Here is a 12403-nt window from a genome sequence, read left to right on the forward strand (position 1 = left end):
AAAGAAATGAAACATATTCATTAACATTAAAAACACAATCATTGTTTTAAGATCCATTTTCTATTAATAGCGTTCAATTAACAGTCTGACAACACCAGCAACGCTTTAGAGGGTAATTAATATGTTTTGATATAAAATAAAACAAATATAAGGTATACCTCCGAAGACAGTTGAAAGTTATGTTTTTTCCCCTTATAGGAAAGAAACCAGTGTGACGTCAAGTGTTGTTGGACAAATAAAGTTTTTTCAAACCACGTGACCAACACTGTCATGGCGTCGCCCTCGTGTCGTGCGTGGACGGTATCGTTTGGAACAGCATACTGACATTTCTTAAAACCACAGACAGGTGAGCTGCAGTTTTACGTTGTCTTTAATTCTGAGTGTGTGTGGTTATTAATGTAGCATTGTGGTGACATATGACTGAGTGCATTTTGATAACAGTGTGAGTGCCTCGCTGCACAGCTGATGTAGCTGGCTCACTTTTACCCACACGCTTTAACCAGTTTTTTTTTGTTAACGTGAAGCAGTGTGACTAGTTGAACTAACTCGGTTTGATTGTAGGTAGAATGAAGACAAAGAAGATGAGGCCGACAAACAAGCGTGTGTCCTCCGGGCTGATGAAAAAAGCCAAACGGAGCGTCCACATGAAAGGGAGCTGGAAAGCTGTAGCGCTGGATCCCAGTCTCTTTTCTGAGGAGGGCTTGGAGGGTCTGGTGTGTTTTGAGGAGCTGGAAAGTTACAGTCTGGTTGACTCCGAAAAGGCTGCAGCTAAAGCAGCAAGAGAACTGAAGAAGAAGGAGGAGAAGAAGAAGAAGAAGAAGGAGGAGGTGAAGAAGAAGAAGGCGGCGAAGAAAAGGAAAGCCAGCGAGGGAGAAAAGACTGGACTTAGTGTGGCTGTGGACAGCAAAGTGGAGGGGGAAAAGGCAGAACCTGTCAAAGTGGAGGAGGAAAAGGCTGAACCTGTCAAAGTGGAGGAGGAAACGGGTGAACCTGTCGAGAAAAAAGCCAAGAAGAGGAAAAATAAGAAACTGGCTGCAGAGGAATCAGTGCAACAAGATGACATTTCTTCAGATGTTACACAGGAGGTCGTAGCTCCAGGCGAGACTGAAGGGAAAGAGGAAACAGCAGAAAAGGATACTTTAAAAGATACAATAAGTCGCTCAGAACCTGATGCTGAAACAAAACAAGAAAAGAATGTCAAGAAAAGGAAGAAAAATAGAAAAAAACAGAAGCAACAGCAAGAAGATGAAACCCCAGACGCCGAGCCAAACCAGGAGTCTCCATCAGAACTTCAAGCCGTGGAAGAAGAAAAATCCACTCAAGACAAAGCAGCAAAGCCCGCCAAGAAGCAACAGAAAAATTGGACAAATGCAGCTCGCTCTGGCTCTGATGGCAAAAACGTTGACATGAGTGCATGGAAGGATCTGTTTGTTCCCTCATCTGTGCTAAATGCAATGAGCAGTCTTGGGTTTGGATCACCAACCCCTATTCAAGCTCTTACTTTGCCTTCCGCTATCAGGGATCGGATGGATATACTGGGGGCGGCTGAGACAGGTAAGATAAAACACTCTTTGCTCTTTTGTCCAGTAAAAATCGGTGCTAATAGTTCTGTAAGTGAGCCTAATGTGAGCGCTGTCATTACAGGAAGTGGGAAAACGTTGGCGTTTGGCATTCCTATGATTCACGCCATCCTGGAGTGGAGGAACGGTTCAGAAAAGCCTCTGGATGATAACATCGAAGCTTCCCCAAAGGTTGAGAGTTTGTATTTACCATCTGTAGAGGAGTCCTCAGAAGAGGAGGAGGAGGAAGAAGAAGTGGGGGCCGAGGAAGAGGAGAGTGAACGTATCACGAAGCAGGATCACAGCGACTCAGGCGAACATGAAAGTGAAGATGATGATGGCCTTGGAGAAAAAGATAATGATGTGAAACTCAGGTGTGTTCAGGAAATCGAAAATACAGATGTTGACATTAACCCCGACGCTGAAGATGAAGAACAAACAGCTGGTGGGCGGAGTCAGCCTCTGCTCGGATTGGTGCTCACTCCGACCAGAGAGCTGGCTGTTCAGGTCAAACACCACATTGATGCTGTTGCAAAATACACAGGTACGTTCTTAAAGCTTAGTGATGTCTTTCTGAATCAGTTGTACAAAGTTCTGAATGTCAACCATGAAGCTGTTGTTTTTCTGCAGATATCACAACAGCGATCGTGGTGGGTGGTATGGCTCAACAGAAACAAAGACGAATGCTGAAGAGAAGACCAGAGATCATTATTGCCACTCCAGGACGTCTGTGGGACTTGATCAAAGAGAGGCATCCACACCTGCTGAACTTGAGACAGCTCAGGTGAGTCACAATTCAAACCCTGTCTCGTTTGGATTTTGCAACATGCAAAATTAAATCCTTTGTTTTCAGAGATCAATATATTGTAGGTTTAGTTTGTGCAAAATTTAAAAACCCGGTTAAACAAAAAATGTTTGTCACTACACTAAGTCGCATTGTACCTCAATAAATCATCTGATAAAGGTCATCACACATGTAGAACAACGACTGCAGTAATGTTATTTGACATTATTTACATAATGACAATTATATATTTTTTATTATATATCAACATAAATTGTTGCCAGTTTTCCAGTAGTTGACATTTCTAGAAATTGGAAATCAACTGCAAACGGCAAAAATGATTTAAATATTTTTGTTACCATTTGTGTGGGAACATTAAACAGCACTGACCATGTATGGTGTGTTTTCTTCACTTTGAACTGGTGAGGAAAACAAGTTGTTGGTTAATAGAATTTGGCTAATATCATTGGCTGTTGGATAATTACTATAATAAACCAGTCAACCCAAACGCATATTTGAAAAATGATTTAATTGATTAAGAGCAAGATGAAGTTGAATGATATTTCAGGTGTTTCAACTGGACTGAAACAATTTACCCTAAAGCATGTTCAAAATACACACCTATCAAATGCAACAATCTTAAATGTCACATTTTCAGATTAGGCTGATGTAAAACTACAGAGTATCTATCTTATTCAAAAGATGAAATGACTTAGAGTCGTGACCGTTTGGAAAAAAATAATATATGATCATATAATTACTAAAAGTCAGTAAACTGTAGCACTGGATTCTCGTCATCGTCTCATTTGTTGTGTTATTTGTTTGGGTTCTTGAAGTTTTGTAAATTGGTCAGGAGGAAGCACAACAACCAGTTTTCTTGTGAAGTGGGACTAAACAGGATTCAACCAAAGAACAATGTAAACTCTACTTGAAAAGCTCTGTAACGACTGCTGCATTAAGGGGTTTAAACACAGACACAACTTTAGTTTAATATAAATGTCCGATAGGGCCTTAAATAAAACATCAGGATGAATTAATCAAAAGGTCCTATCATTGACTGTAGAAACATTATAGCTATTTGTAGGTGGTGTCCCTGTGCTTAACTCTACTTTGTCTGAGTTGCATGTGTATCTTAGCAGCATCAGTAGTATTATTGGTGATTTTCATTCTACCCTTCAATATCTCCCTGTGCTCATGTTTTTTTCTTCAGGTGCTTGGTCATTGATGAAGCAGATCGCATGGTAGAGCGAGGCCACTTTGCAGAGCTGGAGAGTCTGCTGGAGATGTTGAACACGGTACACTTTAATCCCATGAGACAAACATTTGTCTTCTCGGCCACGCTGACGATGGCTCATAGCCTGCCAACGCGCCTCCTGCAGAAGAAAAAGAAGAACCTTGACAAGAGGAGCAGGCTTGAAATACTCATGGAGAAAGTGGGGATCAAGTCCAAACCAAAAATTGTTGACCTCACCAGGAAGGAGGCAACTGTGGAGACCCTGATAGAGACCACTATCCACTGCCAGAAGGAGGAGAAGGACTTCTACCTTTACTATTTCCTGCTGCAGTATCCAGGCCGCACCATGGTGTTCGCTAACAGTATAGACTGTATCAAGAGGTTGAACTCCCTGCTGGTTATTTTGGACATTACACCACTGCCCCTTCATGCTAACATGCACCAGAAACAACGCCTCAAAAACCTGGAGAGGTTTGCTGAGAGGGAGAGGTGAGCTTTGTATACAGCTGCAGAAACAATCTCAAAGAATTAGGTCAAGGTTTATACTTATTTAGTTATTATGACCCTATAAAAGAAAGATAAAACCATGTTAAATACAGCGAAGAGCTTATGGGTATTTACGTATATGCAAGAAAAGGCCTCGATTCTATCATTTAGTTTTTACATAAACACATGCTTAAAGGATACATTTTTATTCACAATTGTGTAAATGAGCAGTTTTGTAAAGCGAAATAAATTCCCTAACTGATTTTGAAATTGTTAAATGTGACAGAAAGAATCTTTATTTACTGGTCGGTCGCATTGGCCTGTGCATTCAAATATAAGGAATCTTATATTTTGATCTCACAGAGATTCAACCACTTACATTATTCTGTTGTATTGATTTATTTTTTCTTCCTTCACAGCTGTATCCTGCTAACTACAGATGTGGCAGCCAGAGGACTGGATATTCCCAATGTTCAGCATGTTATTCACTACCAGGTAAACCTTAGGGACTTGTCTATAGCGTTTATTTTTCATTTAAATCCTGATACTCATTGTTTTAATTTAAGTATCATTGGCCTACGAACAAGTCAACTAATCAAATGTGACATGACCTAGGTCCCCAGGACATCTGAGACCTACATACATCGAAGCGGCAGAACAGCGAGAGCCACCAAAGAGGGTCTCAGTTTGCTACTGATAGGCCCAGACGACATGATGAACTTCAAAAAGATTTACAAGACTCTCGGGAAAGACGAGGACCTCCCCATGTTCCCCATCGAGACCAAATGCATGGAAGCAATCAAGGTGAGACCCAGTACTGAGGTCTACTGTGTTGTTGTGACTCTAAAGAGATTATATTTGATGTTAACTGTCGAGATCGTCCCTCCACAGGAGCGAGTAAACTTGGCCAGACAGATAGAGAAGATCGAGTTCCACAACAGCAGACAGAAGCATCATAACTCCTGGTTCAGACAGGCTGCAGAGGCCCTAGAGGTGGACCTGGATGATGATCTTTTAATCGGTAAAACAAAATCTTTTGTAGCATATTTAGTCTGCTTAAAAAATGCAAATACAAACAACTACAAATGCTATCAATGTCCGCAGGCGGAGCAAAGGATGAGGACGCAGACAGAGAGCAGCAGAAGATGGTGAAAGGGATGAAAAAGCATCTGAAGCATCTGATCTCCCAGACAGTGTTCAAGAACACGATTAAGACCAAGTACCCAACACAGATGGGAAAGCTCTCCCTGCCTAACCTGCCTCTGGCTGGGAAGGAGAGTGCCCTCACCAGCGTTTCTTTACAGGGGAAGAAACAGGCGTTAAAGAGAGGTGCCCGATTAAAGCAGAAAACGCAAAAGAAAGAACAACAGTGACATGTAACAGAAAACATTTAATTCTTTGACAGAATGTATGTATTATTTTTACATGGCAGTTTGATTCATTTAAATAATTATTGTGCCATCTAACTGTTTACACTGCAAGATTTTATAAAAAATGAGTGTCCGGAAGCTCACTTGATTTTTTTTTTTTAATTGATTTTTTTCCCCACTGCAAATGAATGTCCCTGAGTCATGCAGAGTCCTTGTGGATCACTGGTCAATGTTGCGGCCTTGGGTAGAGAATGTTGTAGTGTGATGTCTGGTAGAGGAGGTGCACTGAAGGTTCGGCCCCCTCTGGAATGATGTGGTGAGCCAACTGATGCTCATCTCCCTCCATAGAGACGATGTGGATGCAGATATCCAGAGCCTGTGAAAGAGCTAAGATGTCCACATGATCACTCTCCATTGCCATGGCCTCCACCTCCTGTAGAAAGGGAACAAACTCATTACCCCACCCAAAGTTTTACTATTTTCTGAATATTATTTGTAACAACTTGAACAGATGACTGTCTAGTAAAAAAAAATAATAATAATGTTTTCGCTAGATGGCAGCAAAACACTTAGTGACTTACTTGCTGACAGTAGACTTGTAGGTTTGGCGCCTCTACGAAGTTACAGAAGAAGTCTGCATGGTTTTGGAGGTGTGCTGAAGTGAGCAGCCTGAGAAATTGCACCACGCCATCAGAGGTCGTCTGATCATTAAAGAGCTGGAGCAGCCGGTCCTCCTGCATGTCTGCCAGGCACTGCTCGACAACATTTACAACCTCCAAAAGAAGAGGAAAAAGTCAGGTATTTTTCACACTCAAGTAAAACAAACAAAAGATATCCTTAGTTATTCTACAAGAGTGATTGAAAGGTTTGGTTTTCTTTACCTGTAGATTTTAAAGCACATTACTGACTCTAAAGTGTCGATATAGAAGGCTTTTGGTGTGATCAGCTCCAATTAAGATACTTAAACCTTTATAATGGGACAATCTGAAAAACTGAGGACCTTCACGACAGTCCAGATTTTTTTGGCCTTAAGTCTATTTCACTTTTCTCCTTAAAATGTTCAACACTTCCTACATGGTGATCATTCCAGCTGTTTACAGATTTCCATATTGATCATAATTGGGAATTTTCATTTGTTTTCCAGATGCCAGACCATGTGATTAACAGCAAGCTACTGAAACAGTCTTTATTTACTCTCTATGCAAAGCAGGGCTAAATTGTTACAATATCATGCAAATACAGGACAAAATCTGCAAAGACGTAGAAGGTGGGCTACTTCTTTGTCCACAGAGGGCGCCAAAACCAACTCAAACCTAAAAATCATCACAGGCACTTTAGGCAGGCCAAAAGAAAAACATCACTCAGGCTTAATGCAATTCCTGTTGGTTGTCCAAACACTATTTCTCTAACAACGTAAATGTTATGAATGTATCAGAAAATGCATTATTTACTGTGTCCAGATGGTGCTCAAAAGAACTCTTATCAAATCTCGCAGAAGTAAAGTCTTGGCAGGTTTGAGTGATTTTCTCCTTTAATCTGAAAGTGAAACCAGTAAAGTTCATATTAAATTTGAAGATATATTCAATATTTTTCCACAGAAGGCTGAAGTGATAACTGACCTCTGCAGAGCCCTGGCATTGTGTAGGACTGACTCCAAGCGTGCAAAGAAGAGGGCTCTATAGAAGCAGTTTCCGTCCCCACGCACTTGTCTCACCGAGGAAAACTGGCTGCTTAAATCCTAACAAAGGACAATAGGCTTGTTTAATATGAGATGAACATGGTCACATGCAGTAAATAACCCCAACAACTAAATGGCATACTTTATACTTAGGGCCCGTCGTTTGCTCAGGAAACAACGAGGAAACGTCCTCTCTGCTTGAGACAAGAATGCCAGCCTCCATCTGTTGAGAAACGAACAACGATAGTCTACGTTTCAATTTGCGAGAAAGAAAACAGCCATTACATCATCTTCAATGGTCGCGTCGCCACACGACATATCTTTACATTTCAACAGCATGGAAACCATGTTAGAAAGAAAAACTGTTTGGCAAGACTCTGCGTCAAAGCTGGTTGTCACAGATACTGTTGCAATGTTATTTCCATTTTCTAAAAACCGGATGTTTGCACGTACCACGTGTTCGTGTTAAAGAGACAGTACAGGTTTAATTTAGTGCTGTAGTCAGACCACCATAGTCTGCTACTGTTGTTAAAAGTTCAATAGAGTAGAAACTGTTTAACAGGCTGTAAGATTAAGCACGTTAGTGTTAGGGCAATAGATGTGTTTTTTGTTCTCAGGTTCCTTTTATTACTTAATTTGTATTAATTGAATGAAACTATTAAATTGATTTATTAATACATCTAGCCCACTTTAAAGCCTAGTTAATAGTAAAACCAATATTAATATTTTACTTAGAAGAAAAGACGTAAGCCTCTTGGCTCACATTACTTAAAACATTAACCTAGGATAATATAAAGTTATTATTTTCAATGAGCTTGCTAGAGGAGGGGCTGAGCCTATTTGGTCAACTAAAAATCATCAAAATGTATCATCTTCAAAGTAACAACAAGTAACAAGTGTTACATTATTAACTGCAATAAAGTGGTTTTAAAAACGGGTTTAAAATAAACCCTTTTCAATAGTTTAAAGTTTAGGCTATGACTAGTCTTCATAACTATCCTGAAGTTCAATACACGAGTGATCGTCTTGCTCCTGAATAGAGACATGAGCACAGACTGTAAATGTTAAGGGCATAACTAAAATAGCAGAGGGAGTTCACAGAAAACAAAAACGCTAGTGAACAGCTTCACATCCAAATTATCACTTAATCCTAAGGAATGCAAATTGCAGACAAAAAAAACCCATCAACAAACATGTTTTGCTACTTCCACCGCATTGCAGCATAATTGTTGATTACTGTGGGAACTACAAGGCTGTAGAAACCCTGCACGGCAGTGTTTGGTAACATTGGGGAAAAAAACAAACTTCCTCTGAGTCTGTTGCTTATGTTTGATGTTCTGTTTGATTGATAATTAAATTAGATTGATTCATAGAAAAGGTAGATTTTCTCTGCTGCTTTATATTAACTATATTCAAAAAATTAAATGCAGAATTTTAACATGAACTCCGAATTCTTCATCATTTAAGTTTTTTTTCTTAAATTTCTACTCTGAATCTGAAAGAATTACAAACTTTGCATACACATAGCATTTGATTGTGACCTTTTGGTTTAAAAACGATGAATGATGACCCCCCCCAACCCCCTGCACACATGTTGACAAGTCTTGATGCGCAAACATAATTACTTTATTTACAAACCCTTAACAAATTTTAAGTGCAACATTTGTCACATCATGTTTACAAAAGTTATCCAATCATTTAGTAGCTTGTTCAACACTGTTCAACTGCATTTCTCATTTTCCATGATTGATACATTTTTAAAGATAGTCACATTACTGCTTTAAAGGTCCAAACTGGGGTGGCGCGGTGGCCAGTGCGCGCGCCCCATATATGGAGGCTATAGTCTTCCAAGCAGGCGGCCCAGGTCCAAATCCAGCCTGTGGCTCCTTTCCCGCATGTCATTCCGCACTCTCTCTCTCCCTGATTTCCAACTCTATCCACTGACCTATCTCTCAATTAAAGACAAAAAAAGCCCCAAAAATAAATCTTTAAAGGTCCAAACTGAATGTTCACAGTGAACACACACAGATAACTGTTAGCAGAAACACCTAGATGAATTGTGAAAGTTGCATCAACTTGTTGCCTCACTCTTTCTGCTGACTTTACTTGAACTTTTGATAAGTGTTTTAATGCCAATGCTTTTCATGGACACCCTCTCTCTTTTGTCTGTCAGAGCTGTTCTGCTCGTCATGGCAGATCCAGACTCCATTAGTCTCCTCGCTCTCTTCTCAGTGTCAGCCAGGTCCAGAACATACTCCTTAAATGAAACCTTTGGTTAGTTTAAAATAGGTTCGATAATATACAATTGTTAGTATTTTGGTGTGATTGATTAATGCTATTACCTTCACCATGTCCATCTTTGTAAGTACGTTCATGTTTTCCAAAGCTCCATATGCAGGAAGATAACACTGCTCTGCAAGGTTGTTAACTGCCATAAGTATGCATCCCACTCCTTCAACCTGAGTGATGAGGGTATATATAATATCATTTTATTTGTGTTTTCTTTCTGCAAATAGGCTCAGGGTAATGTCAAACTCATTATATTGAAGGCATACTTTCTGTCTGGACAGGCCTTGCTCCATCAGCAGGTTAGCCTCTGCCTGCTTGTTCTTCTCTTTGAGGGTTTCTAACTCACTCTGAAGTTCAGACAGTTCCTTATTGGCCTTCTGCAACACAAATACAAACTCCAATTTATTCATAGAAGCACTTTGAATTGAAAAACATTTAACAAGATAAATATGTGCTTCTTACCAGTTTTTTGATGCTCTGCTCCTTTTTCATGGTCTGAAGTTGTCGCTGGCTCTGCTCCACCTCCTCCTCCAGACGACCCAGGCGCTGCAGCAGACGCTGGTGGGTGATGGAGAGGGTTTCATGGCGCCGGATGATGGGCATGACCAAAGATTCAGACCCATTGTCAAGGTAAGCTGGAAAAGGTTGAACAATAAAAATATGGGTTACGATTTCACTTATGACTACTGTGTAGTTGAATAAGTAGAGCAAATGGGTAACATAGTTAGTTTTGAACTTACTCCTGGGGAAATTATCTATTGTTTTCATCAAGTAGTCCTCATAGATTTTGTATTTTGCAATCCTTCCCTTTAAAATGTGATGCCTGTGAATTGATATGTTGGAAAAGTGAGGAATGACTCAATGAGCAACATGCTACTGTGAAGGCTTTGGTTTAAAGTCCTCACCTGGCTCTGAGTTGTGTCAGCTGTTCAGTCAGATCTTCAATATCTTTCTGTTTCACAATGTTCTGCTCTCGTGCAGCCTCAAACTTCTTCATTGCCCCGCGTCGCTTTTCTTCATTTTCCACCATAAACTTTTCAAATTTCATCACCCTGTCTTTAGTCTGGGTAAAAAAAAATAAAAAAAAAAGGTTCCTGAAAAATGACAGTGTCATGTAAATGTCAGACAGACATTCAACTACAACCACAAATTCAATAAAGTTGGGACATTGTGTAAAATGTAAATAAAAACGTAATTTTGTGATTTTCAAAAGATTGACACCCCATATTTAATTGAAAATGCACAAAGACAACCTATCAGATGTTAAAACTGAGAAATGTAATTGTTTAGGGGAAATTGTTTCAAATTTGATGCCAGCAACATGTTTCAAAAAAGGTTTGGACAGGGTCATATTTACCACTGACTGTCATTTCTTAAGTGGAATGTATTCTTGCTTAATGTATGATTTCAGCTGTTCAACAGGCTAGGGTCTCCTTTGTCTTTTTTTAAACTTCATGATACTCCAAACTTTTTCAAAGGGTGACAAGTTGAGACTGCAGGAACGCTAGCCTATCACCCAGACTCTTTTATTACTGAGTCATGCTGTTGTAATAGATCCAGAATGTGGTTCTGCATTGTCATGCTGAAATAAGTTAAGACCCCCATGGTAAAAAAAAAGTATTTTATTTGGCAGAATATATATATATGGTTCAGCTTCCACAAAAGTGCAGGTTACATTATACCACGGATGCTGACTTTTGAACTGAGCACTGATTTCAAGCTAGATGGTCTCTCTCCTCTTTAGCCTGGAGAATGGGGTGTCCTTTATTTGTTAACAATTTTCCACTTCTCCAACATGGTGTTGGCGTCAAATTGGGAAAAAAAGAGCATATAATTTTTCAAAACAACAACACTTATCAGTTTCAACATTTGAATGAAATATGGGTTTCAATGTTTTGAAAATCCTTACATTCTGTTTGTATTCACATTTTACACAACTTCCCGAATCTTCAGAATTCAGGGTTGTAGTTTTAGTAAGTTTACACTACCTGCTGCTGCTTTACTTCCAGTTCAGATCTTCTCTTAGCCAGAGCCTCCACACTTCTCTTAAACTCTTGGCGTTTGAGTGTCAGCTGCTTGTCCACTTCGTCCAACTCTGCCTGTTTCTTCAGGACCAGGGTCTTTTGCAAAGTATTTACTCCTGCCTCAAGAATTCTGCTTGAAGTCTGCATTTGTGAAAATAATGTCAGCTGCTTAAAACTCTTTCCATAGTTAAAATATACTAAAAATGGTCTAAAATGTAATTTTTAAAATAGCAACATATTTCTGATAAATGCACAAGTTGACATTACACTTTTTTTTTTGTAACTACATACTTATCTGCCTCACCTCTGTTACAACCGGTAGGTAGTTGACATTTTCCTCTTTCATATCTCTGAGGAGAGAATAACTAAATGTTACACTCTTTATTTGAAAAATGTATTCAGAGTAGGTTGATTAAAGAGAAAATAAGTTGAACTGTTTTCCGCCGTGAGTTTTAAACACATGCCTACCTGGTGTCGTCCAACTGTGTTACAAAAATGTTTCTTGTTTTGTTTTCCACCGTCAGTCTGAGACGGGGGTCGCTGTCTCCTAAAAGTGGAAGTGAAGTGGTCGTCATGTTTTTTTTTCTTTTAATACGCGTACCTTTGAACTTAACTTAAAATACAGCTTCTACTTTAGGCTACTATTTCTGCAGTTATTCCACGTTCGGACGACAAGAGGGACGACGGAGGGTCTTTTCCGGATGTTGTCCTTGATTTTGTGTAGCTGTTTCCTGGGGAACCGCGGCCAGGACAGCTGGGAATTTGTCGGGATCGTTTATCCGTTGTCAGGGCAACTGCCAAGGAGGCGGTTCTGTTGTCTGCATGAGATCGTCAGATATCGGGAGAAAGTTAAGAGCGCTTACTCGGGTCCAAATCCCTCGAACCCTAAACCAAGTTGAACCTTTGGACCTGGAGTGTCCAGGAAGGATTTGGGGTGCACTCAATTCCGTTAAGAGCGCATGTCTTAAATTATTTTACT

General features: G+C 39.8%; 2 protein-coding genes across 2 annotated transcripts; one reads left to right on the forward strand and one right to left on the reverse strand.

Annotated features, from left to right (window-relative positions):
• The first annotated feature begins 222 nt into the window (after positions 1-222).
• Positions 223-5576, forward strand: ddx24 (DEAD (Asp-Glu-Ala-Asp) box helicase 24). The gene is made up of 9 exons (XM_020645270.3): positions 223-346; positions 562-1554; positions 1645-2103; positions 2190-2343; positions 3554-4066; positions 4483-4558; positions 4679-4867; positions 4955-5084; positions 5168-5576. Exons 2-9 carry the CDS (start codon positions 567-569, stop codon positions 5434-5436), a joined length of 2778 nt encoding a protein of 925 aa, XP_020500926.2. The 5' UTR covers positions 223-346; positions 562-566; the 3' UTR covers positions 5437-5576.
• On the reverse strand, positions 5434-12303 carry si:ch1073-416d2.4 (GRIP and coiled-coil domain-containing protein 2). Its single transcript, XM_065966044.1, has 13 exons — positions 11893-12303; positions 11729-11774; positions 11389-11565; positions 10306-10463; positions 10141-10223; positions 9863-10035; positions 9667-9777; positions 9454-9570; positions 7254-7334; positions 7053-7171; positions 6885-6969; positions 6015-6206; positions 5434-5866 (listed from the first exon to the last, which is right to left on the reverse strand). Exons 1-13 carry the CDS (start codon positions 11997-11999, stop codon positions 5660-5662), a joined length of 1656 nt encoding a protein of 551 aa, XP_065822116.1. The 5' UTR covers positions 12000-12303; the 3' UTR covers positions 5434-5659.
• Between the last annotated feature and the right edge of the window lie 100 nt (positions 12304-12403).

This window comes from Labrus bergylta, chromosome 18 (genome assembly GCF_963930695.1).
Source record: "Labrus bergylta chromosome 18, fLabBer1.1, whole genome shotgun sequence".
In the NCBI taxonomy this organism is placed as follows: domain Eukaryota; kingdom Metazoa; phylum Chordata; class Actinopteri; order Labriformes; family Labridae; genus Labrus; species Labrus bergylta.

Coding starts and splice junctions, on each gene's coding strand:
- ddx24 (XM_020645270.3), top strand. CDS start 567: ATGAAGACAAAGAAGATGAGGCCGACAAACAAGCGTGTGTCCTCCGGG. Junction 2,344..3,553: donor CTGAACTTGAGACAGCTCAG/GTGAGTCACAAT, acceptor TTTTTTCTTCAG/GTGCTTGGTCATTGATGAAG. Junction 5,085..5,167: donor GGATGATGATCTTTTAATCG/GTAAAACAAAAT, acceptor CAATGTCCGCAG/GCGGAGCAAAGGATGAGGAC.
- si:ch1073-416d2.4 (XM_065966044.1), bottom strand. CDS start 11,999: ATGACGACCACTTCACTTCCACTTTTAGGAGACAGCGACCCCCGTCTC. Junction 10,224..10,305: donor CTGACACAACTCAGAGCCAG/GTGAGGACTTTA, acceptor ATCAATTCACAG/GCATCACATTTTAAAGGGAA. Junction 9,571..9,666: donor AAGGCCTGTCCAGACAGAAA/GTATGCCTTCAA, acceptor CTCATCACTCAG/GTTGAAGGAGTGGGATGCAT.